This window comes from Labrus bergylta, chromosome 23 (genome assembly GCF_963930695.1).
Source record: "Labrus bergylta chromosome 23, fLabBer1.1, whole genome shotgun sequence".
NCBI classification, from domain to species: domain Eukaryota; kingdom Metazoa; phylum Chordata; class Actinopteri; order Labriformes; family Labridae; genus Labrus; species Labrus bergylta.
Window position 1 is genome coordinate 10887324 of NC_089217.1, and position 19805 is coordinate 10907128.

Genomic DNA, 19805 nt, shown 5'->3' on the forward strand with positions numbered 1-19805 from the left:
ATCAAGCATTGCAGGAGCAAAAAAGTGTGTGTCCAACAGAGAACTGTGCATATTTGTGTGTTTTTTTTTTCATTGTGGCTGCCTCATACTGTACCAGCTTTACTTGCACAAAGGGACCACTTGACCTCAAAAACACACACACACACATATTCTCCCTCTCCCTTCTTCCATCCCCACAAATACCTTTCCCCGGTCTCTTCTCTTCTTCTCTGGCGGTCTCTTTGTGATAGTATATTGTGTTAGCTCTCACTTGTCTGCCTCCAAAGGACTTCCCTAAGAGCAGCAGTAGATAAAGAGCGCTGCTGAATGGGCCTGCTGTCACCTTATCTAAACGTAGCGCTGCAGCACAGGTCAAAGTGAGCACTCGGCTAAAGCCACCAGTAGAGAGAGAGAGAGAGAGTGAGGGGTAAGAAGGGGGCTTTGTGAGGTTATAAGCGATAAAGCTCGGAAGAAAAAACTCTCGGATAATAGAAGAAAAGCTGAAAAAGAAGCAGTTATTACATCAAAAGCTAATAAGCAAGCATTTAGATGGTTAGAACCTGCAAAGAATACACATTTTTTTTACATGAAGTTTTGGGATTTTGGTTTGACGTTCAGCTTAAAAGTAGCTGAAAACAATTACTCCTTCTTGCTAGAACAGATATGTCATTGTGTTTGCACAGAATATTCATGGTTATAGCAGCAGGAGGTGGGATGTTAGCGGCCGCAGTGAACGACAGCAGACTGTGTTCTTTGTTATTGCTGGCCGACCTCCCAATGGCAGAGCTGAAGCAGGCACATACATATCGGTGCAAATGCACTCTTCAGCTCCCCCTCACAGACATAAACACACACACTTTATATATCTGATGGGCGAAACAGACCCGTGTTTTCTCTTCGTTATAGTGGAAAAATAAGTGTAAGGTAACACAATGGTGCTAGACACCCATAAGCCCCTCCTACCTCCAACACTCTTCTCTCCCCCCCCCCCCCCCCTTACGAGTGTTCTTCCTGGGGTAGCAGCGAACAAATTCATCTCGTCAATCCTCCCGGGAGGGTGTAGCTATGCAGCTCTGTTTACTGTGGCAGAAAGTTAATATAAATTTTCATCAGTGGGGGAAGTTTACACATATGATTCTATTTGTCCTTCATTATTAGCACCTGAGTCTGGGGCTGGGGAGGCATAATTGTCTACAGACACAGGCCAAATAGATGCAAGGGAAAGGCAAATAAGCACAGCCCAAAATAATTTGATGCTTGTGTGTTACAATCCTCCACCCAAGGAATTCTTAATCTAGAGAATCAATAAACAAGGAGTGAGAGACGTGGGAGAGAGAGGGGGTAAGGAAGACAGAAAGATGAGAGGAAGAAACAAATAATGGGATGTGAGCGTTGAGGAGGGGAGGGGAGGGGTGGAAGCTGTGTTGGATTCAAGGTGTACTAAAGGGGTGGGAAAGAGTTGAATAGAGCAAGTGGTTATGTTTGATGGTTTACAATTGAGTGAATCTTAACTTTTAGCACTTTATTTGTTCAAAAAAGGGGGAGCTGAAGTAGCTGGGAATGGCGAGATAGAGATAGCAGAGTGGGACACAGGAGCCCATTGTTCTGCTGGATAGCTTTACCTCCATCCTGAGGCCAGACTACATTCTCCATGGACCTCTCCCCTCCCTCCCTTGTTCAGCGCAGACTGTTGATTTATTGAGTCATCCATTCAAATGCTCATTACTCCTACATACTTTCCGAATGTTCTTTCCCCCCCCCCCCTTTATTTCTTCCCCTGTAGTTTCTCATGAAAGCATCATTTGAGTCATCACCTATTATTTTTGGTCTGTGTTTTGGTGGCACTGGAGGGGCAGTTGTTGAAGCGAGATTTAGGCTATCAGAAAGCTTTCTAGGTCAATCTAAAGAGTTGCAACCAACATGGCTGATCTGACTTATTTATCCACTCATTAGTGAAGCAAATACGCTCCCTTACACACTTGTTTTTAAGTCTAAAAATATTTTGTTAGTGCACCTTCAGGCACTTTCTCATTAGCTTCAACTTTCAGCGTCAGGATTTGACATGAAAAAAATCCAATCTTGTCTTGTTGCAACAACCTTGTTTATTTGCATTCCTGTGACTCCCAACTGCTGCCATCTGCATGTCAGCAACTACAGTCAAAAGAAGTCGTTATTTTACGCTGTCTTACCCAAGTAATAGACTTTGCAGATGTGACAGAATCCAGGTGTGTGAATTGAGCTGGGTGTGGGCTATGTGGAGGCGATAAGGTAAATGAATGAGGCACTGGCGCGTCATCACCTGTTCTGACCTTTTTTAAAGGATACAAGTCTTTCTGCTCATGTGGCCGAGTAGCTTAAAGTGAAAGGGATCAATAGCAGCCATCGAAGCCCACACAGTAGAACGGTATGTTCATTTATTTCACATTGAAAGGGTTAACATTCTCCTGCCAGTGCTTGAAGATTTGTTTTTTTTGGAGGGGCTCTGCTTTTGCAACATTGTTCCCTGGTCACAGTTTGCTTGTTTTTTTTCACAACCTCAGGCCCCACTTTTGCATTCAGACATTGTTCAGGGCGTCTTATCCTCCTCCTCTTTCCCCCCCCTCATTTGTCTATCCTCTCCAGCCAGCCCAACAAAATCCATATCCATCCATCCATCTGCCCTGAATCCACTTATATAAGAAGACAGGGTGTAAATATTTTGGTGTGGAGTGTCAGTGCGTATCTCCGTTGCCAGCGGGGCCACAGCCTCAGTCCAATCAGCCATGTTTGTTTGTTCAGCTTAAACTGTTTGTGCCTTGTTTTCCGAGGCCTGCGAGTCTCTCTGCAGCTTGATAAAGTGTCACACTTTTTCCTTTTTTTTTTTTTTTTTTTTTTTTTTTTGCCTCCTTCTGTGTCTGCGTTTCCTGGAAGGGAACATAGATAAGCCTGGTGGTGTGGTGCTGTGGTATGTGTGTCTGTGTGTGTGCTTTTCAAGAGCTTGTGTGTGTGTGTGTGTGTGTGTGGGGGGGGTGGGAGTTGTCAGAGCTGTCAGCATGACTGGAGTTGTTCTGGCCGACAGCCTGGTGTTGAACAGCAGCCCTCTGCTCCCCGCAACAAACACACACACATGCAGGCACACAAAACATCTGTTCTGCACACCACAGTGGGACTGTTGTCATGAGGCAACACATTTCTTATTGATCAGCAACTGATGTACAACATGTTTACTTGGGCTTTATATAAGCATGAATCTGGCACTACAATACATATCACGATACATGAGTTACGATCCAACATTTTCTGAGGTTTTATGTAAGGCTTTACTCTGAGCCCTGTATGACTGTATTGTAGCACATTAGGTGGGGCTTTAAACCTAAATTCATGAGGATGGGACCTGTCTTCCTTTTTAATTCTATTGCCCAGCAGGGGGCGACTCTATTAGGTCATATTTTCCCATTGGGAAGATTTAAGTCTTCTTCAGTGCAACATTATGTTAACCATTATTGTCTCACTTCAAAAAGGAAAATGGTTAGATCCGGATAGAGACAAATCATTTTGTCCAAGTATGGCATTTCTGGTTCCAAAAACCCATGATGTCACTCTTGAAACACGGCCAAAGAGGAACTTCTCAGGTTTTACAAGCAGCCATTATGACAGTGTCCAACGTGTACAAACCGTGTTGTCCAAATAAGGCCAGTTCTGGTTCCAACAAAAATCAAGATGGTGAAAGCCTGAAATTCAAGGCTTCAAAAAAAAAAAAGTAAACAAACCAGTGGGTTATTTCACGGTGACTAAACTCATTTCTCTTAAACAGTTTAAGGCGTAAACACAACACAAGTTGAACTACTATCACAGATGTTGGCATGTAACCTACAATTGAAACTGCATCATGAAGGGTGATGTCTTAAAACTCAAGTGTATCAATGTTTTCATGTGTCAAACATTCTATAGGGGCACGGGGCGGCGAATGTGTCGCGGCCTGCTTATTTCATACCTGTGTCATCATTCCAATATCTCCTATATCCCCTAATAACAACAACTCCCAGCGTGACCCACGCCAGGAAGTGATCTGCGCTGTCCAAACACAATGTCACAGCCCCTCAGATATATCCAATTCCAATGTCACGGCTGCATATCGAGCAGTCTCCAGGTGGATTTGAAAGAGTGCACAGCCTTAGTGGAAGGCTTATTTTTTTTTTGCACGCACTTTCTGCACCACACACAATAAGCAATCTGGAGATTTGTTATGGTTCGGCCTAGTGTTGCAGTGCCCGCTAATGTGTTTCATGCTTGCTTAAGAACTTTGCATGCTCTTTACAAAGGTGCATTGTGATGGGTGTTGCTTATTACCCGGTTCAGTCCAAACACTGGGGCTCTGAGAGTTAGAATAGAGTGAGAAAGGGATGAATGGATGCTTGATATGTGTTTTTTTCTCTCTCTCTCTCTCTCTCTCTCTTCCCCTCTCTGTCAGTCCCTTCTCACTCTCTCCTTTTTTCTCCCTCTCCGGTGATCTCTGAATGCCTATTAATGTAGCAGAGGAATGCCTGTGTAAACATTCTTGTTTCTCAGTCCGTTTCGCATAATAGTCGCCTGTATCGCCTTTCTCCTGACCTCACTATCTGAAACCAATTACAGCAGATCCATTTGGGCTGAATCTTATTTTCATAAGGATCCCCGTGTCGTGGTCTCGGTCGCTCTGTGTGTTATTTTCCCTCCTCTTGTTTTTTCCCTTTTTTCCAACCTCTGTGATGGATATCAACATCAAATATGCCTCTGAGTGCCTTGTTATTTATATAGCAGGGTCTGGCTCTTTCCCTCCTCCCCCCCCCCCCACCTCCTCTCTCTCTTTCTCTGTCTGACTTGCGCACCCATTCTAAAGAATGTGTCACATTGTGCTGTTTATACAATGTGTGCATTAATAGACCGCAGATGTCATTTTTTCTTGCATAGCAACCCAGGTTAAATAGACAGTGTGCCTGCACTCGTCTGTGTTTTTGTCCGCTCCGGCAGCTCTTCAGCAAACTTTTGATGACTTTCCTTGGCATTTGGTGCTTTTTTGTACGACGAGATGGGCTCCAGCTTGCCATCTCTGTGGAGTGGGAAAAGTGGGTGGCACAAATTGGTGCTTTTTACAGTAATGGCTGAATACTCAGAGTTGTTAAAAGCAAGCGGACGGGACTTTTCTCTCCCTCCCTCCTTCCCTTCCTTACCTTCCACACAGTCCCAGACTTTCAGCAAAATGGCCAACCTCGCTTCCTCTTTGGAGGTGACAGACAGTTTCGGGCATCACAAACCACTGCGGAAAAAGTTTTGCCGTCTTTGATGGGCTCTGTGTTATGTTTGGAGAAGAACTCTTTATGCAGTCTGAGCAGACTTCTTCTTTAATAAGCTGGGTGTAGTTGATCTCTCTGCTTCACCCTGTGTGTCACCTCTCATGCTTGCACCCTCCCTCGGTATTTACCTGCCATGGATATTGGCAGCACAGTTAAAAACATCTCTTCCTTTGTGCTCTTGACCGTGTGTAATATATCGAGTGGCTCTCTTGACTTTGGATATAACGCCGTGAGTCATTATTGATTCACACACAGATAAACATTTCCTTCTGACAGCAACGTCTGGTTGCACTCATCAGGCAGCCTTCCCCTCTAACTACTGTGTGCAGGACTCAATAAACCTTATAATTACTTTGATTCACCAATCATGGGGAGATTAATTAGGCCCTGTGTTTTTAATTAGCAACGTGATTGGCTGCATTCAAGAAATTTGTTTTGTCTTTTGCCTTCAGAACAATGCAGCAAATGTTTGATTTCCAGTCCATTAAGCAAAAATCCACAAGGAACAAAGCTGCATGTATTATGTGTGCCATTTATTCCATTTATTCCTGCAGGTGTGCCACAAATAACTTCGTATCTGTGCATGTGTGTGAGTGGGTGTGTTTTAAATGGCTCACATTACACACACATATAAACCAGTGGCGACTGGGCTGCTCTTACCAAGGAGACGGATCAATGCAGTTAAGACCCAGTGCCAGTGTAATGTGTTTGTTTACTTGAGTCGAGAGAGCCTGGCTCCTCCTGAGCACCCAGACAGACAGGCCCCCAACCCTCCATGACCCCCCCCCCATACACACACACACACACACACACACACACACACACACACACACACACACACACACACACACACACACACACACACACACACACACACACACACAGCCTCTGTCTTTTCATAATTGATCAGGGGGTGGCTGCACTCCCATAGGGGTTAAGACATGGCAACTTTTTTTTTTCTTCCTCTCTCATTTTTTTTTCCTCTCTCTCACTCTGTCCCCCCCTCTCTCTCTCGTCTTCTCCTCTTGTTTGTTCAGGATCTCAATGTACTAGTTCAAACAATGTTCCCACCAGCTGGCAGAGCTGCGCCATATGCACGCCCTGTCAAGGCAGCTGTTGTCATGGATACTGGCAAGCGCCAGAAAATAAAAATGAGCTGAGAAAGTGTCACTCTCCATCAGTTTTTTTTTTTTTTCCCCACTTCTCCTCCTTTCTCGTCCTCTTCTTTTTTCATCAAATAAAGAAACACCTGTGAAGTTGTTGTGTTGTGCTGTGTGTCTGTGCATACATGTTTTTTTTTTTCCCACTCCCACTTGATGCTTGTGGGCCTGAAGAATACAAGCTACACGCCTGTGTGGAGCATCAGCAGCAGCAGCAGCAGCAGTAGTAGTAGCAGCAGCTGTGCACAATGTTCTTTTCTGCCAGACTCTTTCATCCAGTTGCTCTTGAAGAATCACAGTGAAGCTGCCGGCCCAGCTGCCGCCGTACCTGTGTGAAGCTGCAGCTCGCAAGTCACACAAATTCAAGTAAAAAAAAAAAAGGCGAGAGGGGATCTGTAATCCCATCAAACCCTAGAGAACAAAATGACACCACATCCCAGCCCGCCTGATTCTTATCATCCATGTCTAGCAAGCAAATCAAAGGACAAATTTTACAACTTACAAAATGGATTTTTCCTAATTTTTCATGCTGTGTGTAAACAGCTATGATCTCATCTCATGAAGCAGGAAAAGGTCTCTCTTTCTCCTTGCATCCCTCCATATTTCTAGCCATCTACCACCCATCCTCTACTCTTGAGCACCCTTAAATGCACACAGTGTAAAACCTGTGCTGCTAGTTAATTCACTCTAAATGTAATCTGATGTTGATTTTGTCAACTTTAATTACAGCTCCCAGGGACACTTCACATGGCGCTGCCTCTACTTCAAATTGATATTATGAATATGCAAATGTACTGGTAATTTGCCGAGAGAAGTGGGTATTTCACTTGAGCACGCACTAGACAGGTCAATTCTACCGATGCGCTGCCTTTTCTTTTTTTTTCTTTTCTTCAGCCCAGCCACCCGCCTCATCTTCATTTTCAGAAAGAAAACTGTATTTGTTCTTGATCACAGCTTGGAGAAATGTTACTTTAATACATCTCAAACCTTGTGTAAATAGACGAAACAACAGCTCATGTTCTACAAGGCGATTTTAGTTCAAGATGTCTGTTGTTTTATGCCTTGGAAATGTGAATAATTTCTGCAGTCAGCTTGTGGAGATCGTTAGGTTTTCCTCCTCCTTCCTCTTCTTTCTTCCTGCGTTTTATTCACACCACCTTTTGTCTTGTCTTCCTTTCTTCACAGGCCCTACAAGCAGCGAGGCAATTACTCTTGCAGCAGCCAGGCAGTGGCCTGAAATCTCCAAAGAGCCAGGACAAGCAGCGTCCACTGCAGGTAAGAAAAAAAAAAAGAAGAAGAAGCAGCAGCAGCCTCCCTGTCTAATCTCTTAAGTCCATCCATAATACATGCTCCTCAGAAAAGAAGATTTCCTCTGTTCCACAAGTGTGTTTGATTTGCAACCCTCGGACCTGCCGCTGGAATCCTAAAGCTGGACAAAGCTAGTCTCTGGGGATGCTTAGTGTCACATACATACAAGAGACACAAAACAGAGACATATACAAGACAAGAATTTCATAAGAAGACCTTTTATTTTTAACAGCACATTTTCCTTCAAATTGAATACATTTTCAATTCCCCCTAAAGTTTAATGTCAGCTACACAGCTTCCTCTATCCGTTGGCTTTCCTGCATTATACTCCCAGTGCTGTTGTCACTTTAAGGATGCAGAGGTTAGTTATTATTTGAAAGACATGTCAGCCTGACACAAGCTAATTTTACCCGCCTGTCGTTTCCACTCTTCAACATTAATTTGCCTTATTGATTTGTATAGCTGTCTATTTCTGTTGTCAGTGATTTGGAAAAGGTCACACTGGTGCACATGTGCACAAACACAGACACAGGAACAAGTCGCACATTGACACCACACTCGCACACAGATACACATTAACACATTTCCTACCACCCTGTTTCTTCCTGGTGTTACGCGTTTTTCTCAGTTTTTTTTTTTTTCTTTCTGCTCATTTGAGCCAACAAGACGGTTAGTTGGGTTTTCCTTGCTTCAAATTATGTAAGGCCCCTTGACATCTGCTCCATGTTTTTATTATTAGTGGGTTTTTTTTTTTTTTTGCCCATTTGAAAATGTAGTGCAGGAGTTTGTGCCCTCCACTTGGCTAATAAGTACTATCAAGGAGCAATGGTTTACCTCATTAGGGGCTCTGTGCATTTCATTAATGTCAGGAAAATTGGCGTTAACCTCACCCGTTGATATTTTCACAGAGTCTAACAATGGCGACACCTTCAATTGCAGTCACACCCCTGTGTACCTCATTACGTACTGGTGAAGAGATAAGACTCAGTCATGCTTTTGCATTTTAATAATTCAACTCCACCTCATCAAGAGTGTAAATAATTCCAGTATATTCACACATATTTGTTGTATTTATTAGAGTGTGTATTTTTTATTTATTTTTTTAGGAGCTGGAAAACAAGAAGTCTTATTCCTGGGCAAAGCTCTTATTCTCTTCAACGCTCTGTTTTCCAAAGTGAATACATTCAAAACAAGCGGGATCCTGATCTACAAATGCCCGCATAACCACCAAGTACAATGCATACATGGCAGGAAGAACAATATTGAATGAGAGTGTTGAGGGTGCATGATAACTGTCAGCCCCCTGCACGAGCCCCAGCCTCTAATAACAGCAGCACATGGTAAATATTGAATATTTACATTTGCTTACTCCATCCTTGCCTTGTGTTGGCGATATGAATCAATATGAAATCGGATGGGCCCGCCGATTGGCCTGTCTTCAGCTCCCAACTAATCCATCTGTTCATCCAGCTTTTATTAACATCCTCCCCTCTTTGTTCCAAAAAGTCTCGACGCAGAGAGACTGCCAACTCTGCCTGTGATGCACAGTCTGTGCACTGTGGTTTAAAATCACATTCACTATGGGCATATGCAGCTTGAGTTCACTCTTTTCAAATGACATTTTAGCTGTGAATACAGCCATTGTGTAAATACCACTATGAAGCAATGGAAGCTGATTAAAAAGCCTCGTTGTTTTTCTCTTGTTATTGTTCTATTTCTTACCTTCTTTCTATTCATGCCTTGAGGGAGTTTATCCAATAAAGCTGCATTATTTACCTGGATTAAGAGGCCACAACGGGTGCCATAGTGCAATGTTTTGCTAGCATCATTGCTTGATAAGAGTCAATGACAATCAAGCTGCATATTTTTTCCACCAGAGGAATCACGCACATTGATCCCCTTGTATGATTAGCGCAGTAGAAAGTGGGAAAAGGATTAATATTAGCATGACATCCTGCTTATGGCGGAGATACCGATAAATCCTCTGCCAGTCTCTCTCTCCCCCCCCCCCTCCCTGTTCTCGCATCTTTGGTATTTAAAAGCGGGAAATGATCCATAGATCATGGCATGTAAATTATTTAGTACACAAGCATCTAAGTGCCTCAGCTGTAGTTTTAATTACGCGTATTAGCAGCTAAAGGCTCTCGCCTGACTAATTCTATCCGCTCGCTCATCGCTGAGTTGATGATGCGGAGGCAGGCAGATCTGGCATTCAAGCACACAAGTAAAAAAAATATATAAAAAACAGTCCTACAAACACACACACACACACACACAAGCTGCTTCTCCACATTTGCGTAATGTGACAGGTCTATTATTACACAGTAAGCCCACGGGAGCACTCAATAAACACCTATTTCTCCCCGTAAATCCCCTCCTGCCTCCACCATGCTGCTTACACGGCTCTCCCAAGGCACACGGCACCCTCTCGTCTCCTCTGCTTCTCTCTCCCATGGCTCTCCTGCTTCTCAATGGCAATACCCCCCCCCCCCCCCCCCCATCTCTGAAAAGGCATTTATACACTGACATTTGGAATACAAATAAAGAAACGCGGACAAGAAGAGGCGGAGAGGATTACAGCGACCTACGGATCCGTCAGTTGTTTTGCTCGCACACACACAGGTACATAATGCATGTGCGCACATGCTGCGCTCACACACAAACACAAGCTCAATGACAGTTCTTTAAAGTTTATTCACTGCTAAAGTGACTTTGTGCCAGTATAGTTCTGTTGATAGCTATTGACAAAGAACAGGGCAGAGCTGGAGGAGACGGCGGTTTGTCCTCCAGTAAGGTAAACTCCAAACTTGGAGTCTATGCCTAACATGGCAAACATAGGCTCCCCTTGTGAAACAACCACCACCATAATATGTCAAGAGTTGTGTATTCAACAGCATGAATGACCCCCTTACTCTGCATGTGTGTCAGATGGAGGCTTGGCAGTGTGAAGGAACCCGCCCTCCACTTCCTCAGAGTAGTTAATGATGAGTTATTAACCAGCAAAATCCTTAAAGTTCAGCTGAGCAAGTGTCGCCACTGTTGCTCTGCCCCTTTCACACTATCAGGCTGTGAGTACCCGTTAGAAGACTAATGAAAGTATGAATGCAAATCTGAATGTTTTCTTAAAGTTGGTTTCCAGATGTTGGTGTCGCCGTGTTTTCTGTAAATTCCCGCAGCTTCTTGCCCAGGCCAACCCAGATTGGTCATGGGCACTGGGCCATCCTCAGAAGTGTCACACTCTTAAAGGTCAGGTCCACACGTTCCACCGCTGAGCCAATATCATCTTGATTTCAGCACTCATCTGCTTATTGGCTCTCATCCGGAACACACACACACACACACACACACACACACACACACACACACACACAGATGCAAGGAAAAGGGCTGAGACGCTAGGCTCCAGTATAGGTTAGCTGACTCCAAACGTGCGTGGCTAAAGCATGCTAGCTCACATTTACATTTATGAATATATCTATCCCCCCTGCATCCCCTCTGGTTGGATCTGAAAATAGAGAAAAAATTATCACTGCGACAGGAAAAAAGAGAGGGGGAAAATATTATGTTATTCATGAGGAAAACTTCTGTTGACTCTGAAAGAACGAGAGAGAGAAAAAAAAAAACGTCAGCATATTCTAAGTCAAACACCCTTGGTTACTGCTTTTGTAACCAGAAAACAAGATTTTTTTTTTCTTTTTTTTTTTTTTACTCCCCATCTCCCATACCCACCTCCGTTCTTCCCCCCCCCCCCCCCTCTGCATTTACAACACCTACAGGACAAGATTGCTAAATTGCGAGGACAGAGCAGGTTCATCATTGTGATGCAAAAGAAGTTGGAAATGCAACCCCAAGGCGAAGTAGCTGAGTTTGGAGGGTGGATCAAGAGAAAGTGAGAAGGGAGGGAGGGAAGGATAAAAAAAAAAGAAAAAAAAGAAAAGTAGCACAGACCTTTGATGTAGCAGCAACAAATTTACCTTGTGACAGAAGATACATGGGTGCAATAAACGAGTTATACCAGCCCTTACACATGCAATCAGATGATTCTGGCCAGGGTGTTAATTGGATCCTAACCGGCAGATCTGATACGCCCGGGCCCCGTCGGTGAGGGGGGAAAGCCTTTTCCAAGTGATGAACTATAATTCACTGAGCTGCTTGAAGCACTTGTAATTTACTGTGTGTCACTGATGAAGAGGCTGATCCAGTGGAGGCCATATTACCTGCAACATCAGAGGGAAGTGCCTACCCCCCCCTCTTGCTCTCACTTGTACTCCCTCTCTTTTACTTTCTTTTCCATTTCGGCACTCTTCCCCCTCTCTTGCACTTTCTCTTTTTAATTCTCCCGCTCTATGTGTCCCTCCTCATTCACTCTTGAATTATGTGCGCCTGCAGGGAGGCATCAGTTGGGAGCAAAATTCACCCTTTTAATGATAAAGGTGCAGTGATTTGTGCCGATATTGACACAAACAGTGTGTAGTGGTGTACGCCGCATTCCAGAAGCTTAATCAATGACGATCTGCATGTCAAGATAAATCAATATGGAAATTGTTCTGAGCCTGTGCCAGTCTCCCCGGGCTCTTTTATTAGACGCTCCTACATAATGGGTCTTTATGTTATGATAAATTGGGCTTCCCTTGCACTGCCGCCAAGCTGCTATGGAAATTGATTCAGGAAAACATTCAGTAATCCACTTAGCTTCAGTCCTGACAATCTCGAGTATTGATCTCCTTAAGCTTAAAACACGGCGTCTGCGATTTTACATAGTAAACGCACATGTATGACTTATTGAAGACCACACACTTGAACTTCAACGCGAGGCGCTCACCCAACCGTGTGCCCTGTGGTCCTCAAGTGGGAGAGTCCCAGCTATCAATAATCACGTGGCCGTATCAATAATCATGTGGCAGTAATTGGCTGGTAAATGAGGAATGTCAGCTGAGCAGGAGTTGAGAGGTCAGACGTCCACTTGCCATGAGGGGAGGTGGAGGTCTGAGTTTGGGTCCTGCAACCCCCCTGGGAGGCTCAGGAGATTGAGATGAAAAAGGGGATGCAGGGGGGGCATTTTCTTTTTATTCTCTAGATATCTCTCTCTCTCTCTCTCTCTCTCTCTATTTCAGTGTGTCAAATGAAGCTAGTGGCTTAATTAGCAGTGACTCCCCCTGCCAAGGATCCACAGTAATTACTGACTAGGACCTTCTTCCATTTCTCATTGCGTTTATCTCCACAGTGTCTGTTCCATCCCCTGTCCAGCGCTACAGGAACAACCTCCGCCATTGATAACTTCCCCGTGTTCACTGCCCCCACAATGTTTACTGCCCCCCCCCCCCCCCCCCCCCCGCTTATTGCTGCTAAGTGAATTGTATGGAGGGGAAATCGAATAAAAGGAACTCCTCTCTGCTTGACTTTAATTGTTTAAGTTTGAACCTTGATACATCACTTATCTCCTGGGTTAGGTAATTTGAGTTCACTCGTAAAAACTGTAAAGATAAAGTGCTACACACAGGAGTGGGCGTAATTGCTGGAAGTGCATTTGTCCATTGGTGCAGATAGTTAATCCCAGATAGCTGTGTTAGCAAGCCATTGAGAAGCATGCGGTGCATTTTTTTTTTTGGGGGGGGGGGGGTTTAATGCTAGAATGCCCGGTTAAATCAAACATAACGAGAGACTTGGGTGCCAGTTCTTCTGCCTAGAAGAGATACCTGAGCTCTCTCAGTAGAAGAGCTTGACCTTTTGCGAGGCATTGGAGAGGCTGGTTACAGGCTGCGGCTGTGACAAGAGTGCTGTAATGATCTGCTTGTTCTGGTGAGGGGCCCCACCAGTGTTTTCACATCAGGAGCTAATTTAAAGGTCCTTTGTTTTGCTCTCCAACTTTCAGGGCAAACCACATGGCTTCAAAGTTCATGTCAATACAGCTCATCGTTCTCTTTAGGACAGGGAACATAAACAAATAGGGGTTCAAATGGTGAACGTAGTTAATAACAAGCATGTCCTTTGCAACCCTGGGTTCCATCCAATAGACTTGTTCAAAAGTCATTTGCAAACCAGTCTTTCCCATCCAAATTTGCACTTTAAAAAACAGGAAAAGCATCTTTTTTGTGTGTTTGGGTCCCCCAGAGGCTAACTCAGTTTCAGCCAAATCCCATTTTTTTGTGCTTCTCTTTTTAAAATGTCCTTTTGGATTACAGAGAAACAGAGGCCCATTCTGATCTCATGGCTCCTCTCCTGTGAAACCAAGTCTATTCACGGTGTGCGGATGTTTACGCCGCTGCCACCGTCTCATAAATGCTCATTAATTTTATCCCTTCGTGGCAAAATCATTTCTAGGAGAGGCAATTCAGCCTCCTGTTCCTTTCAATTCACCGCTCCCGTCAATCAAGCCCTCGTGCAGTATCCCGCAAAATGGAGGTGTTATATTCCTGCAATTATCATGTCATATACTCGAAAATGTAAATGAACGTGTGTGTAAAATTAAATTTATGGGTTGTCAGTGAAGAATAAGAACCAGGAGAGCAATTACTTATCTGCTTTCATCTTGGAGCCTCTGATACGTCAAGCAGAAAAGCATGCAGTTAAATGCTGGAATTAGCATTGTGCTGCACTTCACAATGGACGTGGGCCACTGCCTTTTCTCCCCTCTCTTTCTTCCTGCTGCCTTTTCTCTCCCTTTTTTTTCCCCCCCTCTTTTTGTTTGGAGCAGTGGTGAAATGAAGATGATTATCTACCATTATGGCTCTCAAAAGCTAATGAAAGTGTAAAATGCACTTCCTGATTTCATAACCTTGTTGTTTTGCGCTTTAAACGTCCTCTCTGCCGTGTGTGTTTTTTCTTTCTTGACGTCTTATTTTGTTTTATTCATTGTTGCTGAAATGCTGCATTATTCATTTACAGGTACCTGAATATAAATGCTTGTACTTGCCACTTACACAACAAGGGAAGCATTTGAAGTGCAACGCTGAATTTATATTTAATTCCACTTTATGTATGCATGCGCATACATTTGAAATCCTACATGTCCAAAGCTGCATGCCTTTTGTGAACCAAAACATCTTTGAGCCAGCATTCAATTAATAGTCTTAATGAGTGCATCAGTCATGTTGTTTCTCCTCCTATTGTCATGGCGTCCAACACAAAACCAGGAGTGACTGCGGGGTAATTACTTACCCAGCAAATGTACCTTTAAGGGTTAATAACATCGAAGGTGTAAGCAGAGAATTTGCATAATTACACTTGGACTGTTTAATTTGCAACTTTTGACGGCTTTTGTTCTGCAGCCAGTTATTGTGAATGCATTTTTCCCTTTTTGCTCTCTCGCAAAGAGGAGTCCAGAAGAAGAAAAGAGATGTACCACCACAACATCCTCCTCCTCCACCTCCTCCTCCTCCTCCTCCTCCACCTTTAGATGGAGTCCCTTCTCTAAGACCCCTAATGAACAATGGAGGCAGGATTTGTTTGAATATGAATATGAATGTGCAGCAGGGGCCGGCTGGAAGTTGACCTTCAGCTGTGATTTTCAGTTCATCAGGATTAGTCAAGGCGGGCGATCAGGAGCCACTAATGCATAATGACTTCTAAAATGAAAAATGTGTAGTGACCATGCAAATGTCTCGGCTAATCAAAGAGGGGGGAAAACCTGGGGTGGGGAGGGGCGGAGAGGAGAGCTAAACAAGGACGTGTCAAGGCCTGACAGAGAGAGAGAGAGAGAGGGAGGGAAAGAAGGAGGACATGCATGGAAAGTAATCAAGCCAGCTTGATTAGCTGGCGATGAGGACAGGGATGTCTTATTGGCCCCTTGACACACCGTATAGGCTAGCTACTGTCATGGCCACTCTATACCAAACACTGTCGCAATTAGTGTCCATGAAGCTGCTAGTACATGTTGATATTTTAATTGCATTAGAGCAGCATGAAGCTCGTCTTTGTTGACAAGATGCAGTTGTATAGATTGTTGTGTAACTCTCCTGCTGTGCCAAACACGTCAACAATTTGTCTCTAAGCTTATTACGTTTCATTTTAAAGGTTAAGGGCGAGCGAGAGGTATTTTAAGCCACTTCAGTCGTTGAAGTGATGAGTGTAAGACCTTATTCAGTCCACGAGTATCAACTGGTGTTGTTGGATGCTGAATCATACACCTCACATGGCTGATATTCTCCACAACTCGAAAAACACTTTCTGACACAGACTTTTTTTTATTCTCTTAAAAATGTTGTGTAACTTTAAAGCAGAAACAAGGAGCTGAAACTTTACAATTATGACCGTTAGCCTGAACTCCCCTGTTGGCGTGCATTCTCACAATCAGACATGTTGGAGAAATGTTCCTTTTTGCTACTGATCTGCTGTCTCCGAGCACGCTTACACTGCCGTCTTAAAAGAACTGGGCTGAAGTTCTACCCTAGCTTGACAGGTCTTATTTTAATGATTATCACCTGATAATGTCATCCAGTTTTAAAATATGAGCAACAAAGAAGTGTGCTTTGGGTTGTAATGTAAAAAAAAACAAAATCTTTCCCAAATTAATCTGCCTTCCAACATGAAAAATGCATCAAGGTGATCCCCAAACATGTCAGCGATGATCAACCACCTGACGTTGATTTGTCCAGCTCATCAGTGTGTAGCTGAATCAACTTTACAGTTGTGTATTTTTCTGCTTTTTCACCACAGCAGCTCTGTTTGGCATGTTAAAGTAGGGGGGAGTTCAAAGGTCCTGCTAATTAAGGTCTATGTCTATTTTAAATCTCTTACTGCTCCCAGCGGGGGTTGCAGGCAGCGCAAAATAAGAAAAGCAACACACAGGCACAGCACCCATCTGTCCTTCAGCGTCTCCTCTAGGCTGCTGGGCGTCACTGCCGAAGAAGGCCAGCTCTCCCTATCTGCAGTTACCAATTACCCAATCCTAGTAGATCCACCCCAGAAGTCCTGACGCACGACTCGAATGATCCAGTTTTCTTTCTTTCATCAACAGTTATTCCTTCTCAATCCCCTTCTTTTGTAGTTTTGTTCTAAATTCATCCAATCCTCTCCTCTCGTCCCATCTCTTCTAGGTTCCAGTGTCAGTGGCCATGATGAGTCCCCAGGTGATCACGCCGCAACAGATGCAGCAGATCCTCCAGCAGCAGGTTCTCTCCCCACAGCAGCTCCAAGCTCTGCTCCAGCAGCAGCAGGCTGTCATGCTGCAGCAGGTATGCACAATACCAATACACAACCCCTATAGAGTTCAGTTTCACCATCCAAATAAAAAAAATCACAACCTGAGTCATTTTTGCAGCCACCAGTCGCTCGCACCAACTCACCACAGCTCTGCGTCCTTGACACGCTTACAGAAAAAAACAATCAGAAATTGACAGACTCGTTCATGTCACCTTCAATTAATCGTCTCCTGTGTGTCCCCGGTTCAATTCCCTGACAAGCCTCCATCAGGGACTAGGAGAGCAGAGCACGGTTAGGTTGAACGACAGGAGCTGAGTGATGGGTGACGCATGATGTAATATTTGGAATCGGCTCGAGGAAGCAGACTCTGAGTGCGGTGTCAGAGTTGAAATGCATTTCTCATTCATAGATTTGATTAACGGAGAGAGAATTGTTTAATTAAGAACATTAGTCACTCTGATTATTGCTCTTCATTAAGAGCACTCAGAATCCAGATTTGGTTTCAGTACAATGGCAAGCCTTTTTGAATTTCTTTTTACACGACAACCAAAGGCACTTTATTGGTGTACTTGAAGTTTTCTGATTTGAAGCTGTCATACAAAACATTGGAGGTGGGGAAAAATATGAATACAGTAATATATTGTCATCCTGAATTGTTTGATTTCATTATCCAACCACTGGTGCCACATGTGGATATTTTGCTTTAAAAAGTACTGCACACTAAACACATCTCCCTGACAATTTGACTCCCTGCCTAACTTTTTCAGGACTTCTCAAGGTAGCTCTTATGACATGAGTAAGGGTCACATGAATGGAAGTTAAGTGACCAAAAAAAGGTCACAGCAGGATAAAAAAAAAAGAAGGAGCAGCATGATAATGTGGTACAGTAGTGAAAATAAGTTAAAGGATAAAGCATGACAAGGGGTGAAACTAACACCGGATTACAGTGAATAACTTCAGTAATCCTGCACTTTACCTTTTTAGGAGACATTTGACATTCTTCAGGTAATCACATGTCGTGATGTTATTCAGAATATTCAGTTCATTAATAAGAGCAGAATAGCTGTAATCGTGATAATATCGTTATCATTGGGCACAATCGCGTATCCAATTGTACAGTGAGTTACCCTCCTACATATATTCTCTAAAAAACCTCAATCATCCAAAATCTTTTAGAAGGAGTCAAATTGGTCATGAGGTGAAGCTTTTTTTATGACTTTATGTGTATTGAAGTGACTGTAGAAAGACTTCAAAAAAACATATTGCTACAAGGCCTCCAGTTAATTTTGTATATTAGTGTCTGTGAAAGCATGTGGATATTTCTATGACCACAGGCCTGCTGTATGAATCCAGGTCAAGAACCCATCAGAAGACGACATAAAATAAACATCAAATCATCATGTACATGGCTGCCACAGCATGTGTGTTAAAGAAATCAGTTCAGTGTAGTAACAGGGGCTTCATTCTGTTTATCTCAGCCTCTCCAGAGGAGCTAGAGCTCTCTGGCTGCCAAATGTGTTGTTAATATGATGAATCGTTGCCCCCCTACACAACTGTGGGACTATTAAAAGTCCACATGGAGAGGGCTGTGTAAGACAGCCAAGGATACAAATGCCAAAAGCAGTAGATATTTTGAATGTGCAACAGATTATGCAGAACAAAAAGTGTGTGAAGTGCAGCTGGGTCTGAAGAAATGCAGTGTTGAGATTTGTTGAGATTCATGGTCGAGCGTCTATTTACTTGTTTATTTGTGTGTTTGTGTACAGCAACACCTGCAGGAGTTTTATAAGAAGCAACAGGAGCAGCTTCATCTGCAGCTCCTCCAGCAGCAGCACCCTGGCAAGCAGGTTAAAGAGGTGGGTGTCATCGAATACGCACTCACACTTTCACACCTTTTCTCACACAGTCAATGACTGAAATGCCTCAAGGAAGTAAAAAACTCTGACGTTCACACACTCGATGCATTCATGCGTACTCGCACAATGTTCTAATTTTATAAAGAAGGAGACCAGAGACAAAGGGTCCATCTCATTAATGAACTGCTTCTTTAGGCGTACAAACACATGCAAACACATGCACCACCTCTAAACTTACAGCGTTCGTTGCTCATAAATCACAGTGACAGTCAGCCGCTGGATGGACACGAGCATGTTTTTTTTTTGGGGCTATCGCAGAAGAAGAGATGAAAACGACAGCCTGAGCCACATTTGCGTAGCCTGAACCCTGCGCCGTTCACATCCAGGCACTACTCTTTTTTTTTTTTTTTTTTTCCAGGCAGTTTAAATTGATCAGGAAAAAAAAAGACATCACATAAACACGTCTTCCTTTTTCCCTCTCTGCACCTCTCAGTGTCTCCTCAAGCAGCCCATTATACCGCCCCGACAGGAAGCCGCCGCTGACCTCCCGGCGGCTTTGTTTCTGTTTGGATTTGCGAATAGAGTTTTTCAGGGAGCCTCGCCATCAAATATGGAATAGAAATTGCTCCCTTATTTCTCTTGAGGCAGGGTGGCGTGGAGGGGGCAACCTGCCTCTCTCCATCACTCCATTATGCAGCCTGTTTTCCAGTGAGCGCATCACAAGTTTTACCCCCCCCCCCTCCACTTGTCCCTCCACATACAGAAACACGTGAAAATGCGAATTTCATTTTAGTGAACAAAAGCGAAGAACAGCAATTGAAAATCCAATTCAACATGGCTGACTCATCATGCTGTGTAAAACAGTGACATAGTCTCATTGACGTCACCCAACGGTTTCTGAACGATAGTGGAGGCCATATTGGAAATCTTGATTCCAAGTAACTTCTGGCTAATCGATAAGCAGGCAAAGAGGTGAAGCTGAAAAATGTACCACCCAGCTTGTCTTGCTCATCATTTCGCTAGCATTGTCCAAACAATGAAAGCAACAG

The 19805-nt window shown here is 43.7% G+C and overlaps 1 protein-coding gene across 1 annotated transcript in view; it reads left to right on the forward strand.

Moving 5' to 3' along the window:
* The window catches only part of foxp2 (forkhead box P2), a 101935-nt gene that overhangs the window by 52177 nt on the left and 29953 nt on the right, over positions 1-19805 (forward strand). Inside the window, 3 exon segments of the mRNA XM_020654736.3 lie at positions 7637-7726; positions 16795-16932; positions 18667-18756. Of these exon segments, the coding sequence (XP_020510392.2) occupies positions 7637-7726; positions 16795-16932; positions 18667-18756 (318 nt within the window).